Source organism: Oncorhynchus keta, chromosome 3 (genome assembly GCF_023373465.1).
Source record: "Oncorhynchus keta strain PuntledgeMale-10-30-2019 chromosome 3, Oket_V2, whole genome shotgun sequence".
Classification (NCBI taxonomy): Eukaryota; Metazoa; Chordata; class Actinopteri; order Salmoniformes; family Salmonidae; genus Oncorhynchus; species Oncorhynchus keta.
Genome location: NC_068423.1, coordinates 10,987,429 through 11,004,109, shown reverse-complemented (window position 1 = coordinate 11,004,109; position 16,681 = coordinate 10,987,429). Strand labels below are relative to the sequence as shown.

At 44.2% G+C, this 16,681-nt stretch overlaps 3 protein-coding genes across 8 annotated transcripts; 1 reads left to right on the top strand and 2 right to left on the bottom strand.

Moving 5' to 3' along the window:
- Window positions 1-173: 173 nt before the first annotated feature.
- gjz1 (gap junction protein zeta 1) lies at window positions 174-1,921 on the bottom strand. The gene is made up of 2 exons (XM_035756330.2): window positions 1,628-1,921; window positions 174-1,384 (listed from the first exon to the last, which is right to left on the bottom strand). Exon 2 carries the CDS (start codon window positions 1,353-1,355, stop codon window positions 648-650), a length of 708 nt encoding a protein of 235 aa, XP_035612223.1. The 5' UTR covers window positions 1,356-1,384; window positions 1,628-1,921; the 3' UTR covers window positions 174-647.
- A 150-nt stretch (window positions 1,922-2,071) lies between these two features.
- znf668 (zinc finger protein 668) lies at window positions 2,072-5,879 on the bottom strand. Of its 2 annotated transcripts, none has more exons than XM_035756337.2 (2): window positions 5,732-5,879; window positions 2,072-5,114 (listed from the first exon to the last, which is right to left on the bottom strand). In XM_035756337.2, the coding sequence occupies exon 2, from the start codon at window positions 5,088-5,090 to the stop codon at window positions 3,108-3,110; it is 1,983 nt and encodes a 660-aa protein (XP_035612230.1). In that variant the 5' UTR covers window positions 5,091-5,114; window positions 5,732-5,879; the 3' UTR covers window positions 2,072-3,107. The 2 variants fall into 2 exon arrangements, with proteins under 2 accessions (XP_035612230.1, XP_035612232.1); XM_035756339.2 differs by lacking the exon at window positions 5,732-5,879 and adding an exon at window positions 5,595-5,725.
- Window positions 5,880-5,881: 2 nt separating this feature from the next.
- On the top strand, window positions 5,882-16,175 carry znf646 (zinc finger protein 646). Of its 5 annotated transcripts, none has more exons than XM_035756335.2 (4): window positions 5,882-6,029; window positions 7,861-10,644; window positions 11,040-12,167; window positions 12,434-16,175. In XM_035756335.2, the coding sequence occupies exons 2-4, from the start codon at window positions 8,060-8,062 to the stop codon at window positions 13,332-13,334; spliced, it is 4,614 nt and encodes a 1,537-aa protein (XP_035612228.1). In that variant the 5' UTR covers window positions 5,882-6,029; window positions 7,861-8,059; the 3' UTR covers window positions 13,335-16,175. The 5 variants fall into 5 exon arrangements, with proteins under 5 accessions (XP_035612228.1, XP_035612226.1, XP_035612227.1 ...); XM_035756333.2 differs by lacking the exon at window positions 5,882-6,029 and adding an exon at window positions 6,107-6,431; XM_035756334.2 differs by lacking the exon at window positions 5,882-6,029 and adding an exon at window positions 6,330-6,522.
- The last annotated feature ends 506 nt before the right edge of the window (window positions 16,176-16,681 follow it).

Sequence of the window (16,681 nt, the reverse complement as noted above, 5' to 3'; positions counted from 1 at the left end):
CATTACAGATAATTTAATGTGTGGTGTACAGAGATGAGGTAGTCATGTTAAACACTATTATAGCACACAGAGTGAGTCCATGCAAGTTATGTGACTTGCCAATCAACATTTTACACCTGTACATATTTAGACTTGCCCTAACAAGGGGGTTGAACACTTATTGACTCAAGACATTTCATCTTTTAATTTTTTATTAATTTGTCAAATGTTAAAAACATAATTCCACTTTGATATTATGAGGTATTTTGTTTAGGCCAGTGACAACAAAAAAATCTACATTTAATTCATTGTAAATTCAAGCTGTAACACAACAAAATGTGGAAAAAGTCAAGTGGTGTGAATACTTCCTGAAGGCACTGTATCACTCCCTCTCTAGCTTAGCATCACCCTGACCAGAAAGCACTAGAAATGCCTGACTCAGACACACCATCAGATAGGTGTTTCTACACCCATAAACATAGTTTGAACAGTAAAAACTGCTGCCAAGAATGAGAATGTAGGAAATTTGGACAGATTATTTAGCATTATTAGCCTTTTAAGCTGGCACAGACATGACACATGATAAAAAAGAAAACAGTAAATCCAATGTTACACCTACACATTACACATTTATAGTTAAAATGGTGCAGTATGGGTTCCCTGCAGGCTCAAAATTTACAGAGGTAGTGGAAAATAGAGTACAAACAGAACAAGACAGAAGTTACAATGACCAGGCCTGAAACAGAGGCTAAAGCATAGATAGACATACGTTTCTCTGGTGCCGCCCTCACCAAGCAAATATGTATCTCTGGGCAGATACCTGATTTACACTTGAATGGTCCTTCATCTACTTTAGGTAGGTTCCAGGACAGAAGCACATAGACAAACCAGACCTCCACCATAATACGCAGCACAGTGCTGAGCAGGTAGAAGCCCACAGTGCCCCTGTCTTTGTGGAGGTCAATCACCATCTTCCCTGGGGGTTCAGATTCAGGCACACTGACACTCTTCCCCTGGGCCTCCAACTCCCCGGTAGATTTCCTCTGCCGGGAGCTCCTCTTCTGGGCAGCGGAGCGGAGGTGGGAGGCAAAGAGCTCCATGAGGAGGACAGACATAATGAGGAGGATGAAGAAGAAGTTCCAGGCCACCATGATAGGCTTGTCAAAGTGTTGATTGAAGCAGCTTCGGGTGCACATGTCCTGGGTGGTGTTACAGCTGAAGTCCGAGTCCAGCTTGAACCAGGGCATCTCGGCCACGAACAGAACCACCAGGCGCATGCAGAGGAAGCCAAACCACAGCGAGCGGCACTTGTAGGTGGTGGTGGTGTCCACTGCCGTGCGGAGGATTGGGATGAGCCCTGTTACGATGGCTGCCATTATTTCTGCTCGTCTTTGTTATGAAACTACTGTAGCAGTGATCGAGCAAAGAGAAGGTACCACATCAGGCAATGTATCAAGACAGATGTTCACATATTTGCATTGCAGAGCAATAAACATTTATTTTGTCGACAATAATATTCAACGTTAAAAGAAATGTTGTAAGATTACAGTAAATATTAAAATATGGTTACAACTATACTTTAATTTCAACACTCTTCCCTGGTGTATTTGACATAAAGCTGCTGTAATAATAGGAGATGCCAACTTACCGTTAAAAGGAATTGCCATGAACCTCATAGTATGCCAGTTGAAAACCTTTTATTGGGTTGTAAAATGGCATTGTCATCAGCATCAGTGTTACCATGTCTCACCTTTTATTCTGCTGACTCCAACCCAATGGTACTTCTCTTTTTTCCTCAGTGACCCTCCCTTTTTAAACTATTGTTAGTATAAGTCTGTGTGTAAGGTGTTTTGGCTGAAAATATTGTTCTATTCTCTGTTATCATCATACTTTTGATGATACCATAGGCAACTATTATATGTATTTGAGTCTAACTGTAATATGATGTTATCATATACCCTGAATGTATGTCATATGTAATTACATATTATTAGGCATAAGACATGATGATTCTTCTCCAACGGGTCAATTTAGGCATTCAGGTTTTTCATAAAAAGAGCCATTTCACAGGAAGGCAACTTCAGTCCATCAATGCTATTAAGTAAATTGTTTACTTACATATTCCATCGCAAAAATTACGAGAAGTGAATAGAAATCAAAATACACAACAGTCCATGGAAAAAAAAACATGACTTAATATCATGACTCAAACAATGTTATAGCCTATGTTTAGACATAAATGACCTAACCGTGGAATTAAGATTAGTAGTTTAGCCTACACAGTAATCAATATACACTGAGTTCACAAAAAATGAAGAACACCTATGATCCCTTATTGAAGTCACTTGTTAAATCCACTTCCATCAGTGAAGATGGAGGGGAGGAGACAGGTTAAATAATTATTTTTAAGCCTTGAGACATGGATTGTGTATGTGTGCCATTCAGAGGGTGAATGGGCAAGACAAAATATTTAAGTTACCTTTGAACAGAGTATGGTAGTAGGTGTGAGGTGTACCGGTTTGTGTCAAGAACTGCAACGCTGCTGGGTTTTTCACTCTCAACAGTTTCTCGTTTGTATCAAGAATGGTCCACCACCCAAAGTTCATCCAGCCAACTTGACACAACTGTGGGAAGCATTGGAGTCAACATGGGCCAGCATCCCCTGTGAAACGCTTTCGACACCTTGTAGAGTCCACGGCTGACGGATTGAGACTGTTCTGAGGGCAAACAGGGGGGGGGGTGCAACTCAATTTAGGAAGGTCTTCCTAATATTTGGTATGCTCAGTGTATAGCCTATGACACAAAACAATACATTCTTATGAACAAATCATGACAATGAAATTTGAAACAAGTTGATGACAGATGTCAGGTATCGTATAGTATAAAACATAATGTACGTTATATAGCATAAATAACACATTTTAAATCACAAATACATGTCATCCTACACACAAGACAGTTGAGGGCAATTTAAAGTCTCATTATTTCAAATTGTTATCAATAGGCTATCAATAACCTTTGTTTAAGGATGGGAACTAAGCTGTTTTATAACCATACTATTGTTAAAAATATTCAAGGCATCTGGCTGTTGAGTCATAATTCATTCAACACAAACAGTTACGGTCTTTTCAGAGTCGGTCTTCCTTATCGATATACATAGGCGTGGTCTGAAAGGTTACAGGAACAGTCACAGGAATCGTCACCGGTATAGTCAGACAAATTGCACCAGGTTCAAGAGTAGACGAGGAAACTTCAATGGGTGGAGGTGGCGAGGGAAGAGGCTCCGTGTGTGCAATGTGTGTGTCAGAGAGGGGGAAGGTGGGCAGGGGGTCGCGGTGGGTGCGTAAGTGCTTGCGGAGATAGGCGGCAAACAGAAAGGCTTTGCTACAGTGGGGGCAGACGTGGTTGCGGTTGGTCGAGTGGATCCGCTGGTGTTTCCGCAACCCGGCTTTGTTGAGGAAACCTTTGCCGCAGCTGTCGCAGACGTGGGGTCGCGGTTTGGGGTGCATCTTCTCATGGGCTTGCAGGTCAGACAGCAGTACAAACTCTTCCCGGCAGGTGGCGCACACGTGTGGGCCCATGGGCAGGGGGGCCACGGTGGTGGAAAGAGGGGAAACAGTGTGAACAGTGTGAAGAGCCTCATGGGCCTGAACCTCCTCCCAGGTCCCAAAGGTGACGTCACAGTGTGAACAGGAGAATTGGGGGAGGGAGGTGTGAGCGAGGAAGACTGCTGCAACTGTCTCGGGTACCGCCTGCTGCGGTAGCAACGCAGGCCTCTCAGCCAGGTGAGTGCGCTCGTGCTTCCGTAGGCTGGAGGAGACCACGAACGACTTGAAGCACAGGTCACATTTGAATGGGCGCTCGCCGGAGTGCACCCTTCGGTGCTTGTTGAGACTGGAGCGCTCGGCAAAGGACTTGCCGCACTCCGTGCAGGAGAAGGGCCGCAGCCCTGTGTGCACCAGCATGTGACGTCGCAGGTCCCAGGACGCCACAAACGCCTTGTCGCAGCTCTGACACTTGTAGGGCCGCTGCCCGGAGTGCACCCGCTGATGTACGGCCAGGTCAGCAGGCTGCCGGAATCTCTTGGCACACTTATCACAGGGGTAGGGCTTGAACCCTGAATGGGCCCTCTGGTGCCGGCGGAAACTGGAGGGGTCTGAGAACATCTTCCCACACTGCGGGCAGAGGAATGGCTTCTCACCCGAGTGAGTGCGCAGGTGAGACTGATAGGAGGAGAGCTGAGTGAAGCCTTTGCCACACTGCTCACACTGGTAGGGTTTGCTCTGGGAGTGAATGCGGAGGTGACAAGCCAGGGAGGAGGAACGGGAGAAGGCCTTGCCGCAGTCTGAACACAGGTAGGGCTTCTCTCCTGTGTGAGACCGTTCATGGTTCTTCAGGTCTTTCAGCTCAGTGTACGTCTTCCCACACTTATCACAGGAGTAGGGCCGGTGGCCTTGGTGGTTGCGCCTGTGCTTCCGGTAAACAGAGGGGTCGGCAAAGCTCTTCCCGCACTCGGCACAAAAATAGGGCTTCTCCCCCGTGTGAGAGCGCAGGTGCACCTTCAACTTGGACAGAGTGGGGTAGCTCTTGGAGCAATGGGGGCAAGAATATGGCCGCTCGCCGCTGTGCTGCGTCATGTGAATACGCAGGCATATGGCCTGCATGAAGGTCTTGCCACATTCGGTGCAGACAAAAGGCTTCTCCCCTGTATGGGAGCGGCTGTGGTTGCGTAGCTCCGTTGGGGTCTTGTAAGCCTTGTGACACTGATCGCACTGAAAGGGGCGCTGAGCAGAGTGAGAGCGCTGATGCTTGGAGAGCTGGGCTCTGCTGGGGAACGTTTTGCTGCACTGAGAGCATGTGTGCTGTTTTTGCTCCTGCTGCTCCTTACTGTGGGCAGACAGCTTATGGCTCCGGAGAGCCAAGGGGCTACTGAAAGCCTCCTGGCAGGCAGAGCATTTGAAAGAATGCTTGGATTTCTTTGGAGGTCTGCCTTTGCCTCTCTTTTTTACAGGGGGCTCCTCTACCTCCAGCTCTTTGCTCTCCTCACTCGGTTCAGCAAGGGGGGTGTCTTGCTCTGTAGGTGTTGGGCTGCCAGGCTGGGGAGAGGCCATCCTTTAAGTTATATGCTTGTGATGCTAAGAAAATTAGAATATAAGGAAAAGACATAAGTGAATCTGAAGATGACACATTCAATCATGCATTTCTTAAACAAGCGTGGGAAATGTTCAGTAGGCAGTAATAATTTTACAATCATATAAAATAGTGAGCAGATTGAAACTCAATCCAAGATCATTTATATCATGTTTTCAAATATAACTTGTACTGGCTGAGAGAACATGACAAAGGCACTTAGGTAGCAGTGGAAAACTAGTGAAGCAACGTTTCATTAATAATGTGGAGGGATAAATCTCAAAATGGCTGGCATTAGGACCTCAGGGACAATTAAACTAAACGCTTGTTATAAAAGGAAGTTGGCATGAAAAACACGGATCTCAAATAAATCTAATTTCTTTGAAAAAATAACGTGCGTTTTCCAAGTTAAATTATTACTGGGGCGCATATATCAGGAGACAATAATTCAACAAAAATGGGCAATTGAAGCGATTTTAGCGTACTTGTGCTAAACTCAAAATGGCTGGCTTTAGGACCGGCTGAACAAGCTCATTCGCCCTCTGGGGTCATCCTCGCATGAGATGGCTCCGCATCTGTATTTGGAATAAATGTGTATTATAATATTAAAACGATTGCTTACCTTTTTATCTTCTTTCGGGCATTCAGGATCAGTTAAAATGTCCAGATATGAAGCCCCAATAACTGCGTTTACAGTGAAGCCCTATGATTGGTGTTGGTGGAGGAGGACGGCTTTAGGACCATGACGAGAGCGCTATTCTCGAGCGTGCAACAGTGCAGCACTTGCGTGGGTCACAATTTCATGTACATATTAAACGTTGGCTTTATGGATTTTCTCATATTTGACCAACTGTAGTGTATTTTACAGTTAGCAAGTTGTCGGATAACCGCATGAATGGCTTTATTTTGAAGAACTACAGGTAAGAGGTGTTCTATTGAGAGGGGAAATAATTCAATAACACGCTCCTGTTTTGCCAAATGTTTGGATTGATGGTTGATGTCGCGCAGATGGGTTGTTAATTTTTGAATGAGCTAGTGCCTAATTGGGATGGAAAACGTTTTAGTCACCTAAGAAGTGTTTTAAATTTCAGTTTACGTACCAGTGCATCTTATAATTTTACAAGACAAATCCACAAATAGTTTTGTAGATAACGCACAGTTATGTGCGTATGACAGAACGACGAAGGGGGACTTATTTTAGTGGTACACATATCCTGTTTCCTAGCAACAAGAGCAGGAAGAATGTGTAATGGAATGGAATGAAGGAGGAAAAAGACAATTGAGGAAGACTTGTCCATTATCAATAACATTTTAGCTTTGTGGTGAGGAAAAACATTGACCTGGATTTAAATGCCATAGGTTATATCAGAAACTACAGAATATATTTGACAGGACGCACGAATCAAATGGATGGTAAAACAGAGTATCGCTTTTTGCTGCAATGTTTGTTTAGCTAGCTAAGCATGATGATGCTACTTGCTAACGTTACCTAGCAGTTATTGTATCCAGCATTGGATTGCTCGCAAAACAACAGCTTTTCCATGATGGTGCGTGTTTTGACCTAACATATGAAATGTAGCTACTGGAATTCAACCATTTGACATTTTAAGTTGTTTTGACCAAGGTATTGTTTTCCACATTATTGACATAGCTATGCGGCTGGCTGTCGCGCTAGTCAGGTTATTGCTGTGTGTGCTAGCTAGCTAGCCACTTTAAACTTATATCGGACAAAATATGTTTGGGATAGTTTGGGACCGAGCGAGCACGCAAGTAACAAACTATTTAAATTCCTAAATTTAGTCAACTCGGATATATATACATTTAAATTGCATGTAAATAAGTAAGAATTGGTAATTCAGTTCACGGTAACGTTAACGACATTTTATGTCGCTAGGCCAAACAGGAAAAGTATTGCTGCTGTACACTGTATGTAGCTGCATATGGAGAGTTTGTCATGTTGCGTTACTGAACCGATTAACACGATATTTGAGCGGAGTAAAATATATTAAGCCTTGTTTATTAGCCACATTCCAATCTGTGATTAGCTACCCTATGGTTCTTCAAAATTCGTAATAATTATAATAATTGTTAAACCACGACTGTCCAGTTTACAGTGATATGGTCTACTTCATCTTTAATGTATCATTGCCTGCTTTTTTATTTATTTTTATTTTACCTTTATTTAACCAGGGTTATAGGTCATATATAGGTTTATTTAACCAGACATTCTTATTTTCAATGACGGCCTGGGAACAGTGGGTTAACTGCCTGTTCAGGGGCAGAACGACAGATTTGTACCTTGTCAGCTCGGGGTTTGAACTCGCAACCTTCCGGTTACTAGTCCAACGCTCTAACCACTAGGCTACGCTGCCGCTTGAATTGTATACTTCCAGATGAGAGACAACCCTTGTTTCAATATTAAGTCTCACACCAAGCCTTTAACATTTTATCATTTAGCAGATGCTCTTGTCCAGAGCGACTTACAGGAGCAATTAGAGTTAAGTTCCTTGCTCAAAGGGCACATCGACAGATGTTTCACCTAATCGGCACGAGGTTTCGTACCGCTTGTAACCGCTGACCCCTTTAACATGTTAATAATAATACAGGTGTGGCATCAGTAAACTACATTTTGAATAGAAGTTTGTGCCAATTGCGTTAGTAGGCCATGATTATCCCATTGATAAATAAATAATACATTGACTCTGCATATTATGCTAAATGATCAGATCTGTTTTACATTTTTTCCCACAGCCCTCATGGTGTACCTGCAGCCTTTCTACCCCATAAATTAAATTCATATTCAATGGAGTGGTACTAAATGATCCAATCACATTATTGTGTTGCCTTCCTATTTGGACCGTACAATAGATCTTGTTATACGGAGGAGCTGGGAATCTGATGTATTTTCCCCACAATTGTCTTGCTCAAGTATGTGCAGTACTATTCTGTAATGGCTATGCAGGAGCCTGGCAGGACCAAAGGCTTCCCTTGCAAACACTGTGGCACAGTGTGCTCCAACATGCCAAGCCTTCTGGAACACATGGATAGTCACTCCCAGCAAGAGGAAGATCGCAAGTTCAAGTGCGATGAATGTGGGCGGGGTTACAGGCATGCAGGTAGCCTCGCTAACCATAAGAAAACACACGAGTTGGGTTCTTTTCAATGTCCAGTATGTGCTAGGAAGCTCTCAAACCCTCTGGCCCTGAAGAGCCATCTGCGCATCCACACATCTCAGAAGAAGCACTCCTGCATGGATTGCGGGAAGGCCTTTAGGTTAGCTACTCAGCTGGCCACCCATCAAAAGGTCCATCTATCCAGGCAGTCAAAGAGGAGAGCCGGTAGGAGGGCAGCTGCAGAATATTCTCCCATTGAGAATCGAGATGAAATTGAGGATAATGAAGACCTTCATGAGCAGTTGGTCTTTGTGGCTGACCAGCAAGACACAAGGATGGATATTATATCTGATAATGGCCTTAGTCAGGGGGGGGCAGAGATTATCCCCATCTCAGCAAATTACAGTGAAAACCTAGGCTCTGATGAAGCAGGGGATCGACCTTTCAAATGTGATCAGTGTGAAAAGTCATATAGACACCATGGAAGCCTGATCAATCATAAAAAGTCTCACCAAGTAGGGATGTTTGAGTGCCCTATCTGTTTCAAACAGTTCAATAATCTTGCTGCCCTCCATAGTCACCAGAGAACCCATAAGTCCAGAAGTGGGCCAGATACCCATTCCACGGAAGTCACTTACACAGGCACAGCACAAGAGCAGTTTTCACCCTCAAACAGGGAGGCTGCTGTACATTTCTGCCACCTGTGTCAAGTGATGTTTCCTAATGATGATGAGTTCCAGGAACACATCCAAATGCATAATTCTTCCTCTATGTCATTTGGGCACATTCAAAGTTCATCTGAGGGTTATCATGGCACTTATGACCATAGTGTCACTCATTCTCCTGACTCAAACTTTCATTCACCCCCTCTAAACAATACTCCATCGATGGATAATCAGGGGGAGCAGATCAACGATGTTCAAATATACTCTGACCACTCCAGTAACGAATCCATCTTGAACACTCAGCAAGAGCCCTCAATCTTAGATTCTGAGATTTCTGCTGACGATCTAGGGAAGGCAGAACAGTCCTCAGTTACAGAAAATGTTGAGCGGCGCTTCAAGTGCCAGGTCTGTGGCAAAAGCTACCGGCACGCAGGGAGCCTCATCAACCACAAGCGGTCTCATCAGACGGGCATTTATCAGTGTTCCATCTGCCGCAAGACTTACCCACACATGGCTGCCCTCCGCAGCCACATCCGCATCCACAGGGCCCATCCGTCCTCCTTCAACCTCAGCTCTGAAGGAGACTGGCTGTCTACCGAGCCCCTGACACTGGAGAACCAGCAGGCCTGCTTTTCCTCTCAGGATGGTGATGCTAGCAGTATGATGGCGCTCGCTCAGGAGACCAAGGGTGAACACGACAATGGAGGATTATTCCACGAGCAGTTTGACTCCACCTTTCCCCAGGAAAGAACAGTGCACCTACCTCACGACGAACACCTGATGGAGAGGCACATGTGCGCCGACTGTGGCGAAACATTTGTAGACATCGCAGGGATCAAGTCGCACATATGCCCCCAGCTACAACAGCAGCAGGAGGCCATGTCAAATGATTGCGACAGTAACCTAACCTTCCAGGACACAAATGGCCAATGCTCCATGGGAAATCCAGGGGATGGTGTAACATTCCAGGGACTGAATGGCAGCCCTGGGCATAGGTACTTTGGTGAACACAACTTCCAGGAAGTCATGAATGGGGAGCAGTTAAACGGTGGTGATGGCGAGGAGGATGATGAAGATGATGACGGTGAGCTCTATCAGTGCTCAGTGTGTGGGAACCGCTACACAAGCATGAGGGCTCTGAGGAGTCATCTTCGTGGCCACACTCAATCCCATGACACTCCTACAAGCTCCGGCCCCTCCTCCATGTCCTCCCTCGAGGCTGAAAAAGAGGAGGACCCTGGAGAGAGACAGCAGGTGGATGGGGGTCTGATGATCTGCAGTACTTGCGGAGAGAGTTTTGCCAAGAAGCAGGACATGCTTGCCCATCAGCTCTCGCACCATAAAGCACAGGCAGATGACGCTAAACACGTACATATGGACAATAGTAATGGAGCTAGGCACAAAGAGGAAGTTGACAGCATCATCTGTGGAAATTGTGGTACATTTTGCACCAGTTACCATCATCTTGAGACACATCAATGTACAGCAAATGGGCAAAGTGAATCTAGTAATGAGAGAACTGAAATGGGCAACTCTGTCAATCGTAAAGAATTAGGACCCATGAAAGAGGATTTAGACAATGGTGATCGCCAGTACAAGTGTGATCAGTGTGGAAGAGCATACAGACATGCTGGCTCCCTTCTCAACCATAAAAAGTCCCACAAAACGGGAGTATTCCGCTGCATGGTTTGCCAGAAGCGCTTCTACAATCTACTGGCCCTTAAGAACCATCAAAGGACCCACTTTGATGTTAAGAGGTAATTGCTCAACGTAATTGCTAACACAGAAAAAAGTTGTCTTCGACTGATAAGTGTCCCTGTAATTTGACATATCCTGTATATAAGCAGAGAAGCTACATTGTACACGTGTGGTAGACCCAATTAATTTGTACTACTACATACCAAGGTTTAGGTTATTACACTGTTATAGTTGAATTAGCCTAAATGCAAACAAATGGTGATTGGACCCTGCCCTAACAGCAAGCATTTTCTTTTACAAGTGCTTACGTACTTGTAGAAGAATCCAAGGATATATTGCCTATAAAATTGCTATTGCCATAGATGTGTTTTGTGTCTTGTCATAACTTCATTCATGCTCAAATGTTCTGTGCTTTGTAAATAGGATTGTCCTCACTCTTTGTCCCCTCGTCTAGGCATACTTGCAATGAATGTGGGAAGGCATTCAAGATACAGAAGCAGCTATTGAACCACCTAAGAATTCACAAGGAGAACAAGGCCAAAATACAGGAGCTCAACAATCAGATTCAGGCCCTCATGCAGATGAATGGGAACGGGTCAGAGGGAGGAATGCACTCGTTAAATGCACCTGCCAACCAAGCCGCCACCACCACCCGCAGAAAGCGTAGACCAACCGTCAACCTAAAGAAACCCAGTGTGGGGGAAGGGGCTCTTACAGCGTCTCAGACTGAGGTCAAATCAGAGGCGGCAGGCGACCCTCGCCCCTACTCCTGTGACCAATGTGGGCGAACGTATCGGCACGCAGGAAGTCTGGTCAACCACAAGAACTCTCACAAGACGGGTGAATACTACTGTTCTGTTTGTAACAACACCTACTCCAACCAACTGGCTATGAAGAACCACCTGCGCATCCACTTCTCAGTCAAAAAACACAGTTGCCAACACTGTGGTAAGGCCTTTAGGGGAAAGAAGCAGTTGTCTAACCATATTTGCGCACACCTCCGAAAGGATATGCCTGGGGGGGTCAGGGGAAGTGGTCGCAGACGCGCTAGAAACATTAAATGTAAGCAGTGTAGACTGACATTTGTATCGGCAGACCAGCTCACAGCCCATACCTGTGGGTCACTGGCAAACTCATCAGAGGGCAGTGATGGACAAACTAGCATGTCCTTGAAAAAAGAGGAGCGACCATTCACCTGCAACATCTGCAATCGCAGCTACCGCCACGCAGGCAGTCTCCTGAATCATAAAAACACCCATAAGTCCGGCCACTTCAGCTGCACGTTCTGCTCTAAGCCCTTCTCTAACCCCATGGCGTTACGCAACCACACACGAATTCACACACAGAAGAAGAAGCATGTCTGCCTGACCTGCGGGAAGGCGTTTCGGCTGGCCAGTATTCTCCATAACCACCAGAAAGTCCACACCAGGGTGGCCAGCCACTTCAGCTGCCCAGACTGTGGCAAGAGCTTCCAGGGCAAGTCTGGGCTGAAGAGGCACCACTGCCAGAGCAGGGGTCAGGATGACTCGGCTAAAGCCGGTGACGGCTATCACAGAGATGGTGGTGGAGACAAGTGCTTCATGTGAGTTACTGTCTCATAATCAACTCGTTATGTAAGTCCTACTTCTTCATGGTGGTTGTTAGAATGACCCCCCCCCCCTTTTTTTGTCTTCTCCCTTCTGTTTTCATGGTTTTAATGACTATTTTTTTATGTTTAGTTTTAGGTTAAATCTGTAATTATTTCCTCTGTTTATATTCGATTAGTAAAAGCAAGGTTTTCTTTGCCAATTAATGCCCAAGGTAAATTATTTTCATGAACAGGGATTTTAATATGTCTCTCTACTGCAGGTGTGACCTGTGTGGACGCTCATACCGCCACTCTGGCTCCCTGCTCAACCATAAAAAGACGCACTCCGAAAACCTCCACCACTGTACCTTGTGCCTCCAGACTTTCCCCGACCCCATCGCCCTCCATGTCCACTCCCAGATGAAGCGCCACTGCTGCCCAGACTGTGGCAAGACCTTCTGTCTCGTCTCCCACCTGCAGAGCCACATGGAGGTGCACTCCAAGGAACGCACCCTGGTCTGCAGTCCCTGCCATCAGAGCTTCCCCAACCCGGCCAGCTACCAGCAACACCAGGACCTGCACCACCGGGCCCAGGGGCATTACCAACAACACAGCATGCAATTAAAGGACAACCTAGGCTGGGGCTCGGAACTGGACCAACCCGTGGGGATCCAGGGCATGCCCAAGCTGATACCGGCGTTTGCCCACATGCACGGGGGCATGCCCGACCCTCAGGACCAGCAGGAGAGCAACGAGGCTCACTGCACAGGGGTGAAGAGCCACGTGTGCGAGCACTGCGGCCGCACCTACCGCCACGCCGGCTCCCTCCTCAATCACAAGAACAGCCACAAAACGGGCTCCTTCTTCTGCTCCGTGTGCCAGAAGGAGTTCACTAACCTGATGGCCCTGAAGAACCACAGGCGCATCCACACAGAGCCCAAGCGCTACCAGTGCCTGGAGTGCGGCAAGGCCTTCCGCGTGTCCACCCAGCTCATCTGCCACCGGAGGATGCACACCAAAGAGAAGCCTTTCTCCTGCCTGCTGTGCGACAAGAGCTTCTCCAGCAAGTCAAATCTGCGCCACCACCAAAAGATGCACCAGAGCGGTGCCCAGGTTTATGAGTCCTCCTTCAGCATGGATGCTAACAGTTTCATGGACTTGGACATGGGCTCTTTTCTCTGAGTCGAGTCGGGATTCAAAAGGTGAGAGTTTTCTTCAACCCCTCAGACCATTGTAGAGTCGAATACTTCTTATATTAGTCTCCCCTGGGCCCCTATCAGTAATTGTAAAGTGACGGGTGTTCCTCAAAGCCCCAGTAAAGACAGCGTTTAGTCTTGATGCTGAGCTCTTCAAAGCTGCCTCACAAACGTTTCATTTTTATTTTTTTTGGTCATACACTTTTGGACTCGTGGAAGGAATTCCGATCTTACCTCTAGTAGGGATTGTGACACTAAAAAGTCCCAGATTGGATTGAATGTTTGCACAAAGCCATTGAATCGTTTAGCGCTACAGGAGTGAGGACTATAGGACATGATTTATTTCCTCTTGCTATCTATTACTGTGTTTTGTGCCTCCGTAGGTTAATTTCTCTGCTGTGCTCATCAAAAGTGTGGGCTGTATATTTGCCCTTGAATCCTGTTCAGTGTTGCCATAGGTTAGAGATGTGGTCAATTGACCTTTTGTGATGTGGTTTCAATAAGGACAACCCTGTCGCTTTAAAGGAGATGTCCTACCCAGAGGATGATATCAAAGGTATTTACTGAAATCATGAAATCAAATATATGGTTTTAATAATGATACTATTTGGGTTCATGTTTGAGGCATTGTATGCTAAATGGATGTATTTAATAATTTATTCCTGTTCTTTTCATTTATTTTTCTGTGTACACTTTGATAGATCACAGTTTTCAATTAATGTTAACATGTAAAGAGAACATTGACTCTTAAAAAAAAAAAAATACTATGTAGCGTCTATGGAAATTCCTCAATCTATAATTCCATTATTCTCAATTGGTGCAACTCCAATACAGGTAGGAATGCATAAACCCAGGATAATGGTCCTGCTAGCACTCAGGTTTTTCATCTTTAAAAGGAAAATATCTGACGTGCAAAGCATTGTAGATGATCATCGGTGTCTGGGTTGGGCATGACTTGTTTCTTTTTTACATGCGCCATTTCTCACCCATGTCTTGTTAAAATAAGAATTGTAGCCTTTTGTCCATAATCCCCCCTTAGAAATTGCATGAATGTTGCAATACCATACGCATGCTTTTGACTTCTCAAACTTTTAAAAACAACGTTTGAGTGCTAGTTCTTAAAATATAAGTCAAAAGTGTAGCATTATTGTGGCGTGAAATCCTAGTCTCCTATTTCTCTCATTTTAATGGTTTATTTTATTTATGTTGAAATGGTATTATGGATTATTTTATAACTTTGAAAATGTGGAGATGAATCTACGGAATCTTGTTCTAACCACTCACCTATCACAAGCTTTAAGTGTTAGCAAAGTCAATATCGTTGGTTGCTAACTTCAACCATGTTGACCTCAACGTTTATCAAGAAGCAGGTGTTGATGACCACTATTTTGCGAAATGGTTTGGTGTCTTTGGAATCAGCAATTTCTGGTCATAACTTAACCTTTACATAAACATGCAATTATCTTTGGTTTACTATTCCTACCAGAAAAAGTTTAGAAAACAATAAGGTGCCTATCATACACAACAGTTATTTTTCAGTCACACTGTAATGTCAAATGTTTTGGAAAACACAAGTAGGAAGCAGAGGCCGTTTTTTAGGTTTAAAACAGCGGAGGGCCTTTTGTTTGAGGGTGTTGTATCAGTACACCACAAGGTGTTTTTCTTTGCTTTCTTTATGCCTTGTATTTCATATATTATGAATTGTAAATATTTTTGGGACCGGTAAGGTGTATAAAATACCTCATCAAAGAGCCTTGCCAATTCCTGAAACTGATATTTAAAGCTATCACAGTTTATTTAAGAGAAATTATAGCATATAGCTACAATACACTGTAATAATTACAACTTTTATAGTTCTCTAGGCCTGTATCATGAGCACATTGTTAATAAGGCGTCAGCTCCCAACACCTCAAATTCTAATTGCACGTGAGCAGTCGAGATGCATGCAAGTTGTTCTCCCCATTCTACCGATATTGTAAGCAATAGGTTGCCATTTTAGAAATGTTTAGTGCTCATTTTGCCAATATATTTTAGTAAGTTCACATCTTGTGGTTAACATTTTTTTTTCTTCTCATTGTTGTATCAGACATGCTTGTCCACTAGGTAAAATTATATTACTTGATTCAGAAGACAAACCACATGGCCATCCTGACACAGAGATTCTACAACTCACACAAAAGGTTACTGCAGAAGTCAGAACTACTGTACACTTAGAATAGCTTGCATGGTGATGGCAGACTTACCAACATCTAAACAGAGACCGTCTTTTTTTTTTTTTTGTGTGTTATTTGAATTGGCAATAAATACATTATGGTTCATTTCTGTAATTCGGCTCTCATACCCTAATTACATGAAATTGCAACATGCATTTTAAGCCGTGAACATTTGAAATGGTCTGCATGTAGAGAATGATGCCAGTTGATCTCTGTTTAAACCTTGCAAGCGGGAAGGTGTCAGATTTACTATGATCTCTTCTGGCACTTGTTAATGTAGGCCTCATTTTGCACATGACACATGTAGTCATGTCACATCTCCCACAGTTTTGTCAATATTTTAAATAAAACATTAGCTGGGTTCTCTGTACATTCATAGCAAGAATGTCCTTTACATGAAGTTACTGTTAAATTGGCTATAGTATAATAAAAATCATATGCCACATTTGATTTGAATTTAGTGTTTGAAAACTCAAGTCTGAAATATTTTATTTATATAACCTTGTATATATTTTGTCACTTTGAAATGTAGATTTTTACTTCCTTGTTAGTACTATGAACTTAGCTAATTAGAAACTTAACAAATCACTTATTAAAATTAAATGACTTAAAATGCATTGTGTTGGTAATTTTTTTGAGTTCATGTCCTTTTCAAACTTGGTTTTAAACAACTTTATTTTTAATTTTTATGAAGAACCTGGTTCCAAACCAACACCTGTCTCTTACACACAATAGTACCTGGTTCCGAAACGTACTGCTTCCTACACACTAGTACCTGGTTCCAAACCAAGGCCTGTCTCATACACAATAGTACCTGGTTCCGAAACGTACTGCTTCCTACACACTAGTACCTGGTTCCAAACCAAGGCCTGTCTCATACACAATAGTACCTGGTTCCGAAACGTACTGCTTCCTACACACTAGTACCTGGTTCCAAACCAAGGCCTGTCTCATACACAATAGTACCTGGTTCCGAAACGTACTGCTTCCTACACACTAGTACCTGGTTCCAAACCAAGGCCTGTCTCATACACAATAGTACCTGGTTCCGAAACGTACTGCTTCCTACACACTAGTACCTGGTTCCAAACCAAGGCCTGTCTCATACACAATAGTACCT

What these genes read in the sequence shown, in the direction of transcription:
- gjz1 (XM_035756330.2), bottom strand. Translation starts at nt 1,355, where the DNA reads ATGGCAGCCATCGTAACAGGGCTCATCCCAATCCTCCGCACGGCAGTG.
- znf668 (XM_035756337.2), bottom strand. Translation starts at nt 5,090, where the DNA reads ATGGCCTCTCCCCAGCCTGGCAGCCCAACACCTACAGAGCAAGACACC.
- znf646 (XM_035756335.2), top strand. Translation starts at nt 8,060, where the DNA reads ATGGCTATGCAGGAGCCTGGCAGGACCAAAGGCTTCCCTTGCAAACAC. An exon ending in ACCCACTTTGATGTTAAGAG is followed by an intron (nt 10,645 to 11,039) that starts GTAATTGCTCAA and finishes CCCCTCGTCTAG; the next exon opens with GCATACTTGCAATGAATGTG. An exon ending in GGTGGAGACAAGTGCTTCAT is followed by an intron (nt 12,168 to 12,433) that starts GTGAGTTACTGT and finishes TCTCTACTGCAG; the next exon opens with GTGTGACCTGTGTGGACGCT.